At 34.7% G+C, this 18,911-nt stretch overlaps 2 protein-coding genes across 2 annotated transcripts; one reads left to right on the top strand and one right to left on the bottom strand.

Annotated features, from left to right (window-relative positions):
- The first annotated feature begins 2,812 nt into the window (after positions 1 to 2,812).
- LOC146732307 (uncharacterized) lies at positions 2,813 to 3,619 on the top strand. Its single transcript, XM_085493071.1, has one exon. It carries the CDS (start codon positions 2,813 to 2,815, stop codon positions 3,617 to 3,619), a length of 807 nt encoding a protein of 268 aa, XP_085349197.1.
- A 1,600-nt stretch (positions 3,620 to 5,219) lies between these two features.
- Positions 5,220 to 17,745, bottom strand: LOC146732306 (uncharacterized). The gene is made up of 7 exons (XM_085493070.1): positions 17,576 to 17,745; positions 14,305 to 14,451; positions 11,439 to 11,636; positions 11,031 to 11,255; positions 10,471 to 10,644; positions 8,220 to 8,304; positions 5,220 to 5,867 (listed from the first exon to the last, which is right to left on the bottom strand). Exons 1-7 carry the CDS (start codon positions 17,688 to 17,690, stop codon positions 5,480 to 5,482), a joined length of 1,332 nt encoding a protein of 443 aa, XP_085349196.1. The 5' UTR covers positions 17,691 to 17,745; the 3' UTR covers positions 5,220 to 5,479.
- Between the last annotated feature and the right edge of the window lie 1,166 nt (positions 17,746 to 18,911).

Genomic DNA, 18,911 nt, shown 5'->3' with positions numbered 1-18,911 from the left:
AATGAACCTAGAATATGTGTGTTAGTCCCATTGCTGTTTTCAATTTATATCAATGAACCTAGAATATGTGTGTTAGCCCCATTGCTGTTTTCAATTTATATCAATGAATCTAGAATATATGTGTTAGACCCATTGCTGTTTTCACATTATATCAATGAACCTAGAATATGTGTGTTAGCCTCATTGCTGTTTTCAATTTATAACAATGAACCTAGAATATGTGTGTTAGCCCCATTGCTGTTTTCAATTTATATCAATGAACCTAGAATATGTGTGTTAGCCCCATTGCTGTTTTCAATTTATATCAATGAACCTAGAATATGTGTGTTAGCCCCGTTGCTGTTTTCAATTTATATCAATGAACTTAGAATATGTGTGTTAGCCCCATTGCTGTTTTCAATTTATATCAATGAACCTAGAATATGTGTATTAGCCGCATTGCTGTTTTCAATTTATATCAATGAACCTAGAATATGTATGTTAGCCCCATTGCTGTTTTCAATTTATATCAATGAACTTAGAATATGTGTGTTAGCCCCATTGCTGTTTTCAATTTATATCAATGAACCTAGAATATGTGTGTTAGCCCCATTGCTGTTTTCAATTTATATCAGTGAACCTAGAATATGTGTGTTAGCCCCATTGCTGTTTTCAATTTATATCAATGAACCTAGAATATGTGTGTTAGCCCCATTGCTGTTTTCAATTTATATCAGTGAGCCTAGAATATGTGTGTTAGCCCCATTACTCTTTTCAATTTATATCAATGAACTTAGAATATGTGTGTTAGCCCCATTGCTGTTTTCAATTTATATCAATGAACTTAGAATATGTGTGTTAGCCTCATTGATGTTTTCAATTTACAACAATGAACCTACAATATGTGTGTTAGCCCCATTGCTGTTTTCAATTTATAACAATGAACCTAGAATATGTGTGTTAGCCTCATTGCTGTTTTCAATTTATAACAATGAACCTAGAATATGTGTGTTAGCCCCATTGCTGTTTTCAATTCATATCAATGAACCAAGACTATGTGTGTTAGCCCCATTGCTGTTTTCAATTTATATCAATGAACCTAGAATATGTGTGTTAGCCCCATGTTAGCCCCATTGCTGTTTTCAATTTATATCAATGAACCAAGAATATGTGTGTTAGCTCCATTGCTGTTTTCAATTTATATCAATGAACCTAGAATATGTGTGTTAGCCGCATTGCTGTTTTCAATTTATATCAATGAACCAAGAATATGTGTGTTGGCCCCATTGCTGTTTTCAATTTATATCAATGAACCTAGAATATGTGTGTTAGCCGCATTGCTGTTTTCAATTTATATCAATGAACCAAGAATATGTGTGTTGGCCCCATTGCTGTTTTCAATTTATATCAATGAACCTAGAATATGTGTGTTAGCCGCATTGCTGTTTTCAATTTATATCAATGAACCAAGAATATGTGTGTTGGCCCCATTGCTGTTTTCAATTTATATCAGTGAACCTTGAATATATGTGTTAGCCCCATTGCTGTTTTCAATTTATATTAATGAACTTAGAATATGTGTGTTAGCCCCATTGCTGTTTTCAATTTATATCAATGAACCTAGAATATGTGTGCTAGCCTCATTGCTGTTTTCAATTTATATCAATGAACCTAAAGTAGTACTTGATCATGCACAGCTTGGGATACAAAGAAATTCTGTAAATTTTGAATAATTACAGTCAATGAAGATAAATCCAAAGTTCTATTCATAGTGATTTTGGACTTGTGATGATGTAAAACCGATTAAAAATTACGCAACTGAAATATTACAAACGGCTATGCCACATATATATATATTTTTTAAATACCTGTTGAACCAACGTTTTGTAATTACATGTATTTGTACTTTCAGACATGTGTTTTGATGTTTCTAATTAATTTATTCCTGTATGTGTACTTCCTTCAGTGAGCCCCGTTTAAAAGGGATGCAGCAAATAAATAAATAAATAAATAAATAAATAATAAAATAATCATAATACCCCGTGTCCAGTGGAAATAAAACAAAAAGTAATAACTCTCGGCCAGCATGGTTGGAGGTCCACCGTCTAAGCGAAAATCACTTAATTTAAAGAACATGCTTTTTATTGTTGACATCCACATTATAAGTATTATGTGTATTTTTGTTTATTATATGCCAATCTTTTATACTGTCTGGACGTTCCTGTATTCTTAACCAATATTTAAACATGGAAATATGTATTTCAGTCAGTAATGAATAACTACCAATCTCGCTTCAATTTGCTTAAATAAGCCAAAAATATTTGTCCTGGGGTTTTAGGGTATGTTTCACTGGATACCTACAACACAATTGCTGGTACATAAAACCGATAATAATTACCTTTTTCTGCATATTTGCTTTTTTAGTCTCTCTGATGACGTAATGGCAAAGTCGCAAATTGGACCCAAAAGACGTGAATGGTGGATGTGTTCTGTGAGACGTGTATTTCTATTATCAGTTTTTGCTGTCGGTCTAATTACTATTTTCAAAATCGGTGTGTTTACACCACACCAACTAACGTTAGCAGATGAAATAGAACGTGGGAAAGCGGCAATGACCACTTACTCACTGAAAATACTAGAATGGCGAAAAATACATAACACGTTGTACGATATACATGGTTTAAAGGCATTTGCTGAATCATATTTCAATCATTATCGCAAATGTATCAAATATTTAAAAGAAAACATATACAAGGAAATCAAGTTGTTCAAGTACAACTCCTTAAAAGACACGTCTGCAAAACGAATTTGTCGTACAGGAAACTCCACCGAAATGGAACTGAAAGCACACGAGTCGCCAGTCATTCCAAACATAGCACATTATATTTGGTTTGGTAATCGTTCGTTCCGCTTCGACCATCTAATTAGCATATTGAGTGCACATCGTATCATGAAAGCTGAAAAAATTATGTTTCACACAAATCAAGAACCAACTGGCAAATACTGGCAGGAAGCTAAATCTATTATAGGCGACGTACTTAAAATTAAATACAGAGCGCCACCAACGGACATATTTGGAAACAAATTATCTGCCAAGTGGATTGAGCATACAGCGGATGTGGTAAGACTGGAAGTTTTGTTGGAATATGGGGGCGTATATATGGATACTGACGTCATCGTCGTACAGCCAATGGAAAGACTTCGTTATTACGACATAGTTCTAGGACGTGAACGAAAACGGGAACTAAATAATGGCGTTATCTTGGCAAACCACAATTCACTGTTTTTGAAATTACTTTACCTTAGCTATGAATACTTCCTCACTAGCTGTTGGTCATGTGACTCAACGCGGTTTGCTAATGAGTTGGCTACAATGTATCCGCAATTGATACATATTGAGCAAAGTAGCGTCCATCATCCGCTGCATCATAAATACGATATGTTTGGCGGTAAATACGACTGGTTCACAGGGCACTATACCGTGCATACATTTATACAACATATCAATCCGCTCATTATTGGTAAACAAGTCACAGATTTTAATTCCGAAAATATAAAAACAGAGGATACACCATTCGGTGAAATGTGCCGTTATATTTATTATGGTAGCAAAGAACTGATTTTGAAAAACAATCAATAAAACAATACATTTTGATTGTACAATGACAATAGAAATGTTGTATGCAATCATTTGTTTTGTTAAAGCACAGCCCCTCCAGCTGACTGTGGTTAAAACGGGAAGGTCGTCACCTGCGCACGCGCGGGAATTGAGTCCCAAGCGATGATAACAACACACGCTAAAAACGCAAAGGCTCATGGGTAGACGCTTGTTTATAAACAATGACACGCTATGGCCATCTGACGCATGGGCAGGTGACGACTCCCCCGCTTTAAACTATACAGACGGTTAGATTAGGTGGTCAAGTTTACGTGTCGATGAAATATTCGAGGCGAGACTTAAATGTACGACTACAGTGTTTTTCTTAATTCAGTATTTTACATTTTTTTACATTTTTACATTTACCCTATTTTGATTAACTATTATATAACACATTTTGGTATATCCTACATGAATTTACGGATCGCTCATTAACTCGTTGAAGAATTGATGTCTGAAACACAGAATTCTCTATATAATGTACTAAACTTATTATTGTTCCCGTATTTGCTTGACATTCCATTAATTGAAGTCCATTTTTTGAAATTATACCCTTACTTCTGACACCACTCACCCTGCCAGTTTTACACAAAAATGTAACACATTCTGTAACGTCTGGATTAGGGGAAAACTAGTTAGGTTTTTGAAGACGTATATTTATTGACTGGTGGCCACAATGCTTTGCTGTCATCACCAGGGTAACATGATGCATGATGCCATAGGTTATACATAGAAAGCTGCACTAGTATTCAATAATATACATTCTAGTACTCGTGAACATTTGATAACAACACAGAATTAGAATAGAATAGAATATATTTATTTCACCAGAAAAAAAGACAGGAACTTTATCTGAATAAATATTAAATATATATATATATATATTCTGGTTGGGACCAGGGAGGTAGTTCTAGCAGAACTAATCTAGTCCCTGGCCCGATTGATTTTTAAATTTGCAATTTGGACTGAAAATAATTCCCAGATAACAACATTCCTTAACAGCTGTAATAAGATGGTTATTCAACACAAAGTTATGTTTCTTTAAAAGACGGTTGCTTTTAGTAAAAACCATAACTTAACATTGAGATGCCAATTTGTACAATAAACTTGAAGTTTGTTTAAATAATTTTGTAAACCATCTGCTGTCTCTGACATAATGACTAAATCATCTGCATAAAGAATACTATTAATTAGATTATCTTCAAGCATATTGTTGCTTTGTATTGATCACCGTCTGTTTAGAGCGACCGTGTTCAAGTTCACTGCAGGTTGAGTCACAGTCGAAATCCTGGTTTGAAGTCATTGACAAGTAAGTGAAATGTAATTTTAATGTTTCCTGAATTGATTGACTGGGTTGGGACAAGTTACCATGGTTATTATATAAATTTTTCACCTCTTATCACCGGTCACAATGGAGAATTGTCTCCATGCAATCTCCGTAGCTCTGAGCGAAATCAGGCATATTTCTTTTCACATTGTTGAACTCTATATTGTAGTGGTATAATGATAAATCTACACACAGTGAAACAAGACTTATCTATACCATGTATCATTTGTAGCGCTATTGATGTCAGTAATAACCTTATATAAATGTTATAACGTCATCGACAAATACTTGTATGATGTTATATCAATCAAAAGAGACTAAGATTCTAATAACTTATTATAAACGTATATCTGCACAGTCAAGAAAATATAACTGACTCAAAGTTTGTTGACCTTCATTTCCTACAAAATGACGTATTAACATGTTGTCGGCGGAGTCAATGTCCTTCTTTTATGTCAGATTTTTCACTGCCTGGCATGTAAATAATATTATTTACGAAACCAATGTCCTTTGAATCAATATCTTCTTATAATGTCAGATTTTTCACTGCCTGGCATGTAAATAATATTATTTACGAAGCCTTGTTGACTGGATACAGTACTGACTGGCTCGGCTGCTGGTTCATAAGCGACATTTTCGACAAAACCTGCCGTTGGCTCGTTTGAACAGAATGAAGGGGTACGATCATACAAATCACTGCCACGCACTGCTGCTAAGGTAGGCGTCCCTTTATCATGCTCCCCATGGGTACCGTGAACTTCAGCATACAGTGTAGTCTCTGGCAATGGGTCCTTAATATCAGAGTAATATACACTCTCTGTTGTGCTGACTTGTCCTATCTTCTGAGTCATACCAATGTTGATGTCTTTACCCTTTGCAAAGTGCGCGTCATGGCTTAGTTTCCTGTACAGAAAATAATAATGTTTCTATTCAATGTGGAAGGCGAAAATTTATATTTATAAATGAGATGTTTATATTCGTGAAACCTCCATTTGTATTCGTAGAATCAAAATGTTTATTTGTGAAACTACCATTCCTATTTTTATTTAAAATCGTTATTTATATTCTTAGAATCCCCTGTGGGATTCGCGAGCATAGAGGGCGCTGCTCATTCATGTCGTTCATGAGTATTCAACCTATGAACTTAGGTCACAACAATTATCACGTATATTTGTTTTGAAAGTGTTACATAATTTGTATATATTAGTCATCGTTTTAGCATTTGTATCTAGCACAAAGTATTGAGTAAGTGAAACAACAATAATAAGTAAAACATTACTTCTGTATATACTGATGACATTCGGAAATGGATGGTGTCAAACAGGTTGGTTTTGAATGACAAGAAAACTGAAGTGATACACATATACTCAAAATATGGTAAATATGAGCGTTTATCATGCCTTCCAGGGGCGGATCTAGGATTCTGGAATAGGGGGGGGGCGATAAGTTGGCCGAAGGCCTAGTTTGCGAGCGCCAATGGCGCGAAGCCTTTGCGTTTTTTTTTTTAAATAGGGGGCCTCGGCCCCCTCGACCCCTTCTAAATCCGCCCCTGCCTTCGCGTCTAATGAATCGATTCTTTTCATCTAGTGAGAAATCTTGGGTTTCACATTGACATTTTTGCTTTATCCCATAAACAAAATTTAAATGTCTTTAAATCAGCCTCTTATGCATTAAGTCGTATTGGTCGTATTAGAAATGTTTTAAATCGGCGTAGTAATACTCTAGATTGGCTTATTGTAATAGTCTATATATCCATCTTTATGATTATCTAATTGCCCGTCTTCAACGTATTCAAAATTCCATAAGCACATAACTCCCAGCGTATTGTTTTTAATGTTTATATATAAGATTTTACACAACTTGAATGAAGCGCCGTCTTATCTATCCGACCTCATTACTATTCCTGTTCCACTATGAGGGTATTTGAACCCCGTTATAAACAAGAGCATTACGGAAAGAGGGCATTTCGGTTGGTGCACCCAGACTCTGGAACGCACTTCCCAGAGCGCTTTGCCTTGCACCTACTTTATCTTCTTTCAAGTCTCAACTAAAAGCTCATCTTTACCATATTACCGTAGTACATCAGTACAGTGACGTGTTTTTATCTGCGTTTTTAATTAGTCCCCGTTCGGAAACGGGGACTTATGTTTTGACCTCCGTGCGCCTGTGCTTCTGTGCGTCCGTGCGTGCGTCCGGACCTGTATCTTAGAAATGCCTGGACCAATCACAATCAAACTTCACATTACATCATACATGATATTATACATATGCACATGGCCGAATGGTGGCCATTTTTGTTCTAAAAATCATCAAAATCAAGCATTTCTCGGCTGTTTACTGATGGATTTTGTTGAAAAATTGTATATATGTTGGACATTATAGAACCTTGGTGCACATCATATTTTTTTCAGATAAGATTCAAAATGGCCGACTGGCTTTAATAAATGTGGTTCTAGTGCCATATCTCTGACTTACTGTGACTGATTATGTTCAAATTTTAAATATTCATTATACATCATGTCATAGATATACAGATATATTGGTTTGACGATCCTATTGAAAATGGCCGAATGGTGGCCATTTTTGTGCTAAAAAATCATCAAAATCAAGCATTTCTCGGCTGTTTAAAGATGGATTTTGTTCAAACTTGGTACATACATTAGACGTTACGGGTTCCTGATGCACGTTATTTTATTTTTTAGATCGGATTCAGAATGGCTGACTAGTGGCCATTTTTTGTTAATGAATGGACTTCTAGAGCCATATCTCTGACATGCTTTGACTGACTAAGTTCAAATTTTATATATTCATTCATGATTTTGTTTTATTTAATGCTGTTTCAGAGCAATATCTCTAAATACTCGTTTGACGATCAGATACAAATGTCAATGATTTAAATGTTAAACAATCGTCATAATCATATTCCTGACATGTTTATATTCCAGCTATATTACTATAAACAGAACTATATATCTTAAGTTCGACAACTAACAGGGACTGTGTCATGCATGGCTTGTTTAATCTTATTTTGCTATTTTCTATAAGAATTTAATTTAATATAATAATATGCGCTGAGCAACGTACAGTAACGTGAATAGGAAACGATGCTGCAATTTGCAATTACGTAATCAGCTGTACAGTTTTCTGTATGAGCTGTGTTTATTTTGATTACTAAAATGGGCGATGTGTCGGTTTTCACAAGTTCAGTATCATTATAGTGATTTTTGTAATTAGTATATATACTCATACACTCACCGTTTCTTTCTGTAAATAATATAACCACCTATTAATATAACGACGACCACGACCATAATTGCTACGATAACTCCTATAATAGGACCTAAGTAATATAAAGTATTACTATGTTATGGTACGTATAACGTAATGCCAATTAGTAATATAAAGTATTACTATGTTATGATACGTATAACGTAATGCCAATGAGTAATATAAAGTATTACTATGTTATGATACGTATAACGTAATGCCAATGAGTAATATAAAGTATTACTAGGTTATGATATGTATAACGTAATGCCAATGAGTAATATAAAGTATTACTATGTTATGGTACGTATAACTTAATGCCAATGAGTATTATAAAGTATTACTATGTTATGGTACGTATAACGTAATGCCAATGAGTAATATAAAGTATTACTATGTTATGGTACGTATAACGTAATGCCAATGAGTAATATAAAGTATTACTATGTTATGGTACGTATAACGTAATGCCAATGAGTAATATAAAGTATTACTATGTTATGATATGTATAACGTAATGCCAATGAGTAATATAAAGTATTACTATGTTATGGTACGTATAACGTAATGCCAATGAGTAATATAAAGTATTACTATGTTATGATACGTATAACGTAATGCCAATGAGTAATGTAAAGTATTACTATGTTATGATACGTATAACGTAATGCCAATGAGTAATATAAAGTATTACTATGTTATGATATGTATAACGTAATGCCAATGAGTAATATAAAGTATTACTATGTTATGGTACGTATAACTTAATGCCAATGAGTAATATAAAGTATTACTATGTTATGGTACGTATAACTTAATGCCAATGAGTAATATAAAGTATTACTATGTTATGGTACGTATAACTTAATGCCAATGAGTAATATAAAGTATTACTATTTTATGGTACGTATAACTTAATGCCAATGAGTAATATAAAGTATTACTATGTTATGATACGTATAACTTAATGCCAATGAGTAATATAAAGTATTACTATGTTATGATATGTATAACGTAATGCCAACGAGTAATATAAAGTATTACTATGTTATGATATGTATAACGTAATGCCAATGAGTAATATAAAGTATTACTATGTTATGATATGTATAACGTAATGCCAATGAGTAATATAAAGTATTACTATGTTATGATATGTATAACGTAATGCCAATGAGTAATATAAAGTATTACTATGTTATGATATGTATAACGTAATGCCAACGAGTAATATAACGTATTACTATGTTATGATATGTATAACGTAATGCCAATGAGTAATATAAAGTATTACTATGTTATGATACGTATAACTTAATGCCAATGAGTAATATAAAGTATTACTATGTTATGATATGTATAACGTAATGCCAATGAGTAATATAAAGTATTACTATGTTATGATATGTATAACGTAATGCCAATGAGTAATATAAAGTATTACTATGTTATGATATGTATAACGTAATGCCAACGAGTAATATAACGTATTACTATGTTATGATATGTATAACGTAATGCCAATGAGTAATATAAAGTATTACTATGTTATGATATGTATAACGTAATGCCAATGAGTAATATAAAGTATTACTATGTTATGATATGTATAACGTAATGCCAACGAGTAATATAACGTATTACTATGTTATGATATGTATAACGTAATGCCAATGAGTAATATAACGTATTACTATGTTATGATATGTATAACGTAATGCCAATGAGTAATATAAAGTATTACTATGTTATGATATGTATAACGTAATGCCAACGAGTAATATAACGTATTACTATGTTATGATACGTATAATGTAATGCCAATGAGTAATATAAAGTATTACTATGTTATGATATGTATAACGTAATGCCAACGAGTAATATAACGTATTACTATGTTATGATATGTATAACGTAATGCCAATGAGTAATATAACGTATTACTATGTTATGATATGTATAACGTAATGCCAATGAGTAATATAAAGTATTACTATGTTATGATATGTATAACGTAATGCCAACGAGTAATATAACGTATTACTATGTTATGATACGTATAATGTAATGCCAATGAGTAATATAACGTATTACTATGTTATGATACGTATAATGTAATGCCAATGAGTAATATAAAGGAACGATCAGCTCAGTTATTACCGCAATTCGTGATTAAATATATATAATATAATACAATACAATACAATATTTGCACCACAACAGTGCATCTAGTTATTACCTGCTTGAGAGTTGCTCTCCTGTTTCTCGTTGGTCCCATTTATACTAAGGGTGACACATTCTGTAGAATATATTTGTTTTGGTGAACTCTCATATCGTGTGCTGTCTGCATGAGTGGTTGTTGTGGTGATTAGTATAGACGAAGTAGTAGACTTTGGCACCATAGTAGTTAGTTCTAAGATTAAGCCCAGTTATTCGTGATATAAAATAGAATATTACAGGTAAGATTTACAACTAAAATATCTACCACTAGATAATAAAACATCGACAGCAGACTGAGATCTCTAAGATCAAACGGAACGTTTTGTATCGACTCTAATTTCTTCATAATTTAGTTTGTGTAGCATGCTATAGTGGTTTAGGTTTATAGTTTATGTTGAGCTGTCAAACTGAATGATGCCGTAACATGAAGATAAATAACCCGTGGTGAATATATAACAGATGGGACGAGGTTATTCGGCCCATATTTCTTAAAATACATAATTCCCTTGATATTATGATTATTTCACTTTCAGAGTATAATATGAATTTGTATGCAAATTAAACATTATTTTTACTTACCCTGATCACATCGTGTGCCGTTGTAGCCAATAGGACAATGACATATAAAAGTGTCACTATTAGGTTTACACGTGCCATTATTATGACATGGGTTGATATAACATGGTTCTCTCGATTCACACCTGTCACCTTGCCAACCATCCTGACATATGCATTGGTTATTGTAGCAGGTTCCGTTATTGGAGCAGTTCATTGCACAAGGCGATGGTGTTGGTTCGCCTTCAGCTGTAATGAAACACATTACAATGCAGTGAACAACGATAATGCTTTGTATCTTGAACTGAACGTCATATATTGTGTGAACTTGTACGTGCCAGGCCACTTTAAGGCATCCTTAGACACGTTTTAAGTATTCGCTGATTACATTCACTTAACGTACAACTACGATATAGTGTTAATATTACATACCAATACATCGTACACCAGCATCCTCCCAATGTTGGCACCAATTAAAAAAACCTTCTTCTTTCTTCTTACATTCCCATATATTTGGTTCTGTTCCGTGACATCTAACATTTGTAAACCAGATTTTACCACTACCTGCTCCAAACGGACCACCCGACTTCCACCAACTTCCTTGAACTGCTTCAATGGCACCGGGAAACCCTAGCGAGCAGAGGAAACGAAAGACGACAAGACTCGTATGTCAAAAACAATAGCAATTTTGAAACAAAATTGGCCTTGGTATTCTTCATAAACGACACCAAGATTATACACAATAATTGTTTAGTTTTACTTAATCCGATGTACTAACAATAAACAATAACAATATTAGTGTCAAATCGATGTCGTAGTTGCGTAAGCGTTGGTCCACAGTTTAACAAAGTAGCGTTCGGTAATAAAAAAGAAACCCCAGTTTTGCTGCATGGGACTATTTCTTAATAATGTATAACGGTCTTTTACCACCAACCACCCCCCCCCAACCCTCAAACAGTGTGACTTCTTCACATTCATGTGAACCTCGTGCGCCACTAAATGTGATTATCATGTTTCAAGAATTGTGTTTATGCCCTCTCGTGTTTTACACTTTACACTATTCTACGCATACTAGTACTCAGTTCCGTTCGTTGAGTAACAAACGGAATTAACTCCATTCGTCAGCGCTTCAACATAAGTGCCCATTTGTAGTCTAAGCTTTGTGTATACAACATGTCTGTGTCTATACTGGCATGGTGGCAGCGTATGTCGGATCTACGCGTCATTGAAATGTAAAACGACCTGCCTGCTATACATGTATGGGCTTTCTACACACATATTGTGTACAGCCAGCCAGTCAATATATCAACTGAATAATACGGACGTTGATTTCGGTAATTACTATAACTCATTATGGTCAACCAACAACCATCACCCAAACAGTGGTGTCTAACAAATTCAGAAACAATTACTTTGTTTGAAAGCTGGTGTCACAGATGATGGGGAAAACACCCAGGGCGACAAGATATATTCAGGGGCCTCAGAGGAAATGCAATACACCAAACCCAGAACGATACCCAAACCTAGCGGAATACCCACAACCAAGAAAATGCCCATGCCAGGTGTGACATCCATGATAAATTGTCAACATACTTGATCAGATGGATCCCCAGACCATCCACCCAGGCGCAGCGATGAATAGTTCAGCAACTTCAGCACTACAGTCACCATATATTGATACATTTTATGGTCACCAAGTTTCACTTCCATAGACAGTGGTGACACAGGCATCATGATCATACTTGCTACCACAATATGTCTTGGCATCCCAATAAAGTCTAGTTCTCAATCAGCGAATTATCTAAAAGTTGTGTGCGAGACCAAATCATATTGAATCGTGATGACATTAATTTCAAGTTAGTGGGTCTCAGGTGATTTCATCAAACTAGATTTACCTGCAGAAATCAAAAGCTCAATTGAGACATTTGCACTTGAACCATGATTAGCAACTCGGTCGCTCCGAGTCACATCATGTGGTATGACATCACATGTCTTTGTGCTTTCAGACATGGGATTCCTAGGTTCTAAGACAGCATTGGAAGAGTTAATGTGTCGTATACCTTCTTGAAGATGGTAACATCACCTAGCTTACAGATGATCTGTACTGTGATGCAAGCTAACACTGTATTTCTACTTTTCATCATGTACACCACCTGAAAAGCTATGCAACCTACATTCATTTATAGGTGCATGCAAGTCCTAGCTAAAGTTCTAGTAAGCTATGCATCTCTTGTTGCCCCACTGGAAGACACAACTATTGGACATCAATCCCAACGTAAAATTCACTGATTAAATGAGCTTTGTGATGACTTTCAGGTTGCCCAGGGGGCGTTATCGAATCCTACGTTCGCATTCCCCATACACACAGATCAGATATGGATGATGTTACTGATGCTGCCGTGCAGTGCTAAGCTTAGAAGATATCATGCAACATTGTCCCTATGTGAAGTTGAAGCGCATTTTATCGCCATTGCCTAAGGCACCCGAGAATCATGCTAGTATCATCACAGATAATGTGTTCTTACCAACAGTAAGTCATGTGTTGAGGTGAAGTCTCAGCAAGTCCATGCAAAGCAACTTTCTGCAAATAGAACCCTGAGCCTTATTGATGACCTGCTACTGCACTGACACTCCTTTAGCAACTGTGTAACCATATACCCCTCCTTCATTCAACCTAAAATTGTCATCTCCTACTGACACAACACCAACATCTCCGATTAAAAATTCCCAAATTGAGGTACAGTCTGCTCAATGTAGGCACTCAAGCTGTAACCGCCAACTTGCACGACACTTCAAGGACTATTCAGTTGTGATTACTGTTCAGCCTTTTCTATACTAGTCTCTACTAGTCTTTATCAAACTGTTATTCATCGATTGTTCATTTGGTTTCTCTAAACTTTTCAGAATTTGTTAAAGTTAAAGACAATATTTGGTTACGCCACTGTGTGTGATTATCATGTTTTACTAGTTGTGTTTACACCCGCTCGTGTTCGCTTCAATTATTTAAAGCATGCTCCGTTCACTTCCTTGTATTTTCGCCATGTTGGTTGTGTTTTTTGTGTAATGAACGGATTTAGTTACGCTCCAACAGAAGTGTCTGGTTGTAGTCCATTTTTTGTATACAGCATGCCTGCGTCCATACTGGCGGTGTGCCATTAAAAGAGGACATCACACACACACGAGAAATATAGGGAATATATTTTCAGTATATCTAGCATAAAAGTTGTGTTTGCATAATCTATTTGTGTTGTGTGGGTGGGTGTTTATGCGTGTAACACAGTACGTTGACTTGACTTACCCATCTGTTTACATACAACTATGGCATCGTTTAAATCCCATCCATCATCGCATACTGTTCCCCATTCACCTTCGTACAACACTTCAACACGTCCTTCGTGGGTGGAGTCACCGTTGACTAAAGTAATGTTATAATCATCATATTCAGCTGAAATTGTAAAGAAATCAATGAAAAGTTTGAACTTATTAGAGGTAACAATGAATAACAGAACAATTGAAACATTATGCCAAGATTGTTGAAACGTAAATTTAGAATGTATGCTTATGACAAGAAAACGTATGTCATAAACCGTCATAGAAAGTTCTATTATATTTATATTATTTAGTATTATATTTATAATTATACGCTTAGCTCTGTAACCTATGGCAGTGAACGTTACAATAATAAATTACAATAAAAACACAAATCAAATAACCACGGAGCATATATGCCGAACGTACGATGTACGGGAAATTAAAATACGGTTTTGTGTTATTAACCTTATTGATGTGTTAAAGACACTGGAAAGAAAAGTTCAGCTTAAATATCGCACAGAACTAGTTTGCCACCAGGCACTCTCAGTGACGTATTATAAATTAGCATAATCATAAGAAACCAGACCATAAGAAATGCCGTAAACGCTCTCTAATGCATTCATAAAACCTACAGGAATTTATTTGTCAGTCTCTTAAGAAAATTGATGCGATCGTCTTTAAAGATACTTCCACCGACACCAGAGTGTATGCACTTGGAGAATAGTTTGTACATTACAAATTTGAATTATTTATTTATTGTGTCTGTCCCACAATTATCTTAAAATTTACTAGATAACTATCATCTATTCATCTATCAATCCTCGTGTTATTTTTCTTCTTGTTTGATGAAATTACACAGAATGCAATGTAAATACAATGTTAACGTTTCCAGTGGTTAGCGTTCAAGAATGCACGACACACTTTTACTTGTTTTATGTGTGCACGACAGGGATTACAATTGAATCCAAGTGTAACGTTAATTTACGCGTTCTATCTCACAAATGAAGTATTTCTGTTTATTCAAACTCAATGAATTTGTGCAAAGCGACAGAAATGCTAAATGTTGCATTTTAATTAGTGAATTGCCAGGTGTTGCAATGAATTCTGTTCCAGGATAAAGTGTGACTGCTATTACTGTACTTTGACGTATTTATTAGATATTTTATTTATTTTCTGAACATGTACATGTCACCAATAAATTACGAAAGCCAAGTAATGCTCAAAGACCGGGTTTTGTGACTAAACAGGCAAATATATCTATATCATGAATATGAACATAGGTATATGGAGAACATTATTGATTGTGTGGCACCATATGAACCTTGAAGAGAATGATATGTGTGGTTGTAGCAGCAAAAACAATACACAAAGTACTCTGTTTGCTTGTATGACGAGGGGGAAGACATTCGACAAAAGAAATTGCTAAAATGTTCAATGACCATATATGGTCATAGAACTCATCAAATATGCATATCTATAATATCTAGAGCACCATTGAAGTTAGAGACATGGGAATAATGCTATATTGAAGGCATTGGATAAGATCATCGTGTAACCTACATGTACATAGATTGCACAAATGAAATCTTTCAAACTATTTTTTTCAAATTCAATGGTATAATGGCTTTTTACTTGAAAGCCGTATAGACTGGTCCCAATATACTGGTCATGGTTCACCATATACTGTCACCAATTTACCATAACAGTACCCTTCCCCACCTGTTAGCAAAATTGTGACCTGTTTGCCATATAGTCTGACCAGTTCACCGTGCTGTTATATTGTGATCAATTTGCCTACAGTATATAATAAACTGATCACAGTACATGTCTCTATAACCCTAGATATTACAGAAGTGTAATGTCATAAATATGTTGCATGAATACAAGTATGTGTTAATGCAGGCATTGCATCGAAAGCCGGTAGTCTATGCTTGCTTGTTTTTGTTCCGAAACACGTAGACATTTTGCACAAACTTCGGAAGAAGAACCACTAAATCCACCTAATGATTGATTGTGAAACATTCGGAGAGGGGTTCATGGCGAAACTAGCAAAATATTATTATTATTACAGCGGCGTGAACAGTGTGTATTTCTTTTAATAAAAATGGTCAACAAGGTTCAAAGTGCACGTTCGAACTGAGCAGAGAGCTTGAATATGATGTGTGTTATCCGAACTGATTTATGAATTACTTTTGAATGCCCATATTTGGTATTGAGGTGCGGACATTTGTTATTGGGTTTTCCCTATGCTATGATGAAAAGCAATACAAAAATAAAAGTGTATGACTTTACATGTATGTATTTGTCTATAGGTGTGTTATGAATGTAATGAGGCCAGACAAGCAATTTGATTTCTCATTAACACTTGAATCTCCTCATAAATATCCATATAAATGTTGACCCAATTCAGTTATCTGGATATAGGCATCATAGGCCTGGATTCCCTTCACACAAACATTTATTTATTTATTTATTTATTTATTTATTTATTTATTTATTTATTTATTTATTTATTTATTTATTTATTGATTTATTTATTGATTTATTTATTGATTTATTTATTGATTTCTGCATAATGATATAGAAGAATACGCACACACAATTTATAACTACAAACTAAGTTTGAACTTACACTGTTAATAAATATACAATTTTAAACTTTCGGGAAGTACTGTCAATAAACTCGGTCCATTGTCGTCATATCACGAAAAGATAACACCAATCGTGAACGCGCTGACGTGTTTTAATGGACGACTATGTTTTACATTACGATAGGAAATTTTAAGCAGTATTAATGTTCGATTCTATGTTATTAGCATATAAACAACACAACATACGTAGGTTCTTTGCACTAAACTTATTTTATATAACCTATCCATAAATAACGTGTTTCCTTTAAACAATATAGTAATAGTATTACATATATGAAAAAAAGGCTGTTGCTGTGACTCAAACACATAGGACGTAATGACGATTTCAAGTAGCTTGTCGTAGCTATATGGCCTTGGGCACATTACTGGAATGTTTCAATGGGTGGTCGTCGTCATACATAAATCCGTGTGGAAAACATTGTTTTTTGTTTTGTTTTTGTTTTTACACAATATTCGAACATTAGACCCCGTTCCTTTAAGTTGTGATAAAAACTACTTGTGACCACAGTAGCCAAATAGAATGGGAAGGAAACTTCCGCATTTTGACATCTGACTTGTTCATGTGTTTGAGTCATAATTTTTGTTAATATTGAATTAGTTACTTACCAGTGACGGATGAAATTGTTACTATAGTTAATACTAGCATATAATATTGATATTCCATTATTCCAGTACGTTCTTCTGTAGAAAAGAATGTGTAGTCAGAAAACCATTTAAACATAACGTCCACTCGTCCCACTTGATTCGTGTAATGCGGATTGCGACGTATCAAAGCAGTGTTTGGGGCAGGGTTTTTGTTCCGGGTTTAAGACCGCTAGCGCTAGCCCTCTACGTCAAAATCATATAGTTCGTTGTGGGAGATCCACTAATTTCTGGGTCGTTTCACTTAGGTCGATTTCATTTATTTGCTGTACATCCAGCGTAGACGGTCCCTGTATTTAAGTATTCTATTTTTAAGTTGTCGGTGGCGGAGGGGAGGACACATATGCTAAAACGTTAGACAGCTAAATTTTTAATTTTTAGAGCTAATATTGGACCATATTGGCTTGTGTTTCGTTATATACACTACGTTTTGTTAGTGTATGTCCGAAATTATGTTTGTGTATTACCAACTATTCACCCATTTACGGATGTCTGTGATGCCTCTCCTTTACACAATTACAATACACTAGGAAATCACTACGTGGAATTAATGAAATTACTGCTATATCCAAAATGATGGTTACGTAACAGTATTACGGCGACCTGACTCGAGGTATCGACAGGGGCATGAATTCGCGACTTTACGTACTTCTCGGCCGTTCCCTATTGATAAAGCTTTATAAAGCTTCTTGTAGTGAGTTGAATCCTTGCGGACATGAACGCTCTGATGTTGTCCAATAATGAAAACGTACTATAAATAAATTCGTGTATGTACTTGTGTTTTTTATCTATTTTCAACACATACCCCCCCCCTCCCCTTTTCACGAGACCCCTCGGTTAGTCGCGACCCTCGATAGGTTTGGTATTTGCTTGGACTTCAAATTAGCGAGGACTATTTTATGTTCGAAAATTGTTGAGAGTTAAACTTTATTTGTCAGTCAGAGTCCTGGAGGATATAGATATACAACTTGATATCATTATACAGTAACTGTGTATACCCCATATGTCTATAGAAATAACATATATTGATGTTTCGTCAGAATAGCGCTCATTTGAATGTATCGCTTTTAGATTTTATTTTATTTTTTTTGCATTGGGATTTCGACTTGCGCTGCGATTTTAATTACATTTTCATTTACAATTTTACTAGCACTAAAATTTTTACTAGCACTGTAATTTGAACATGCATTTATTGTTTTCTTTTTAAAAAATACTTTCATCGTGTATGACATTCCCATTTACTAAATCACTGTCATTGTGTATGACTTCACCATTTACTAAATTACTGTCATCGTGTATG

The sequence above is a fragment of the Saccoglossus kowalevskii genome, chromosome 18 (genome assembly GCF_978046115.1).
Source record: "Saccoglossus kowalevskii chromosome 18, keSacKowa6.1, whole genome shotgun sequence".
In the NCBI taxonomy this organism is placed as follows: Eukaryota; Metazoa; Hemichordata; class Enteropneusta; family Harrimaniidae; genus Saccoglossus; species Saccoglossus kowalevskii.
The sequence above is the reverse complement of the archived record's forward strand: the minus strand, read 5'-3'. Positions and strand labels throughout refer to the sequence as shown.

What these genes read in the sequence shown, in the direction of transcription:
- LOC146732307 (XM_085493071.1), top strand. Translation starts at nt 2,813, where the DNA reads ATGGAACTGAAAGCACACGAGTCGCCAGTCATTCCAAACATAGCACAT.
- LOC146732306 (XM_085493070.1), bottom strand. Translation starts at nt 17,690, where the DNA reads ATGTTTAAATGGTTTTCTGACTACACATTCTTTTCTACAGAAGAACGT. An exon ending in TGCTGGTGTACGATGTATTG is followed by an intron (nt 11,256 to 11,438) that starts GTATGTAATATT and finishes GTTTCATTACAG; the next exon opens with CTGAAGGCGAACCAACACCA. An exon ending in CGGCACACGATGTGATCAGG is followed by an intron (nt 10,645 to 11,030) that starts GTAAGTAAAAAT and finishes GCTTAATCTTAG; the next exon opens with AACTAACTACTATGGTGCCA.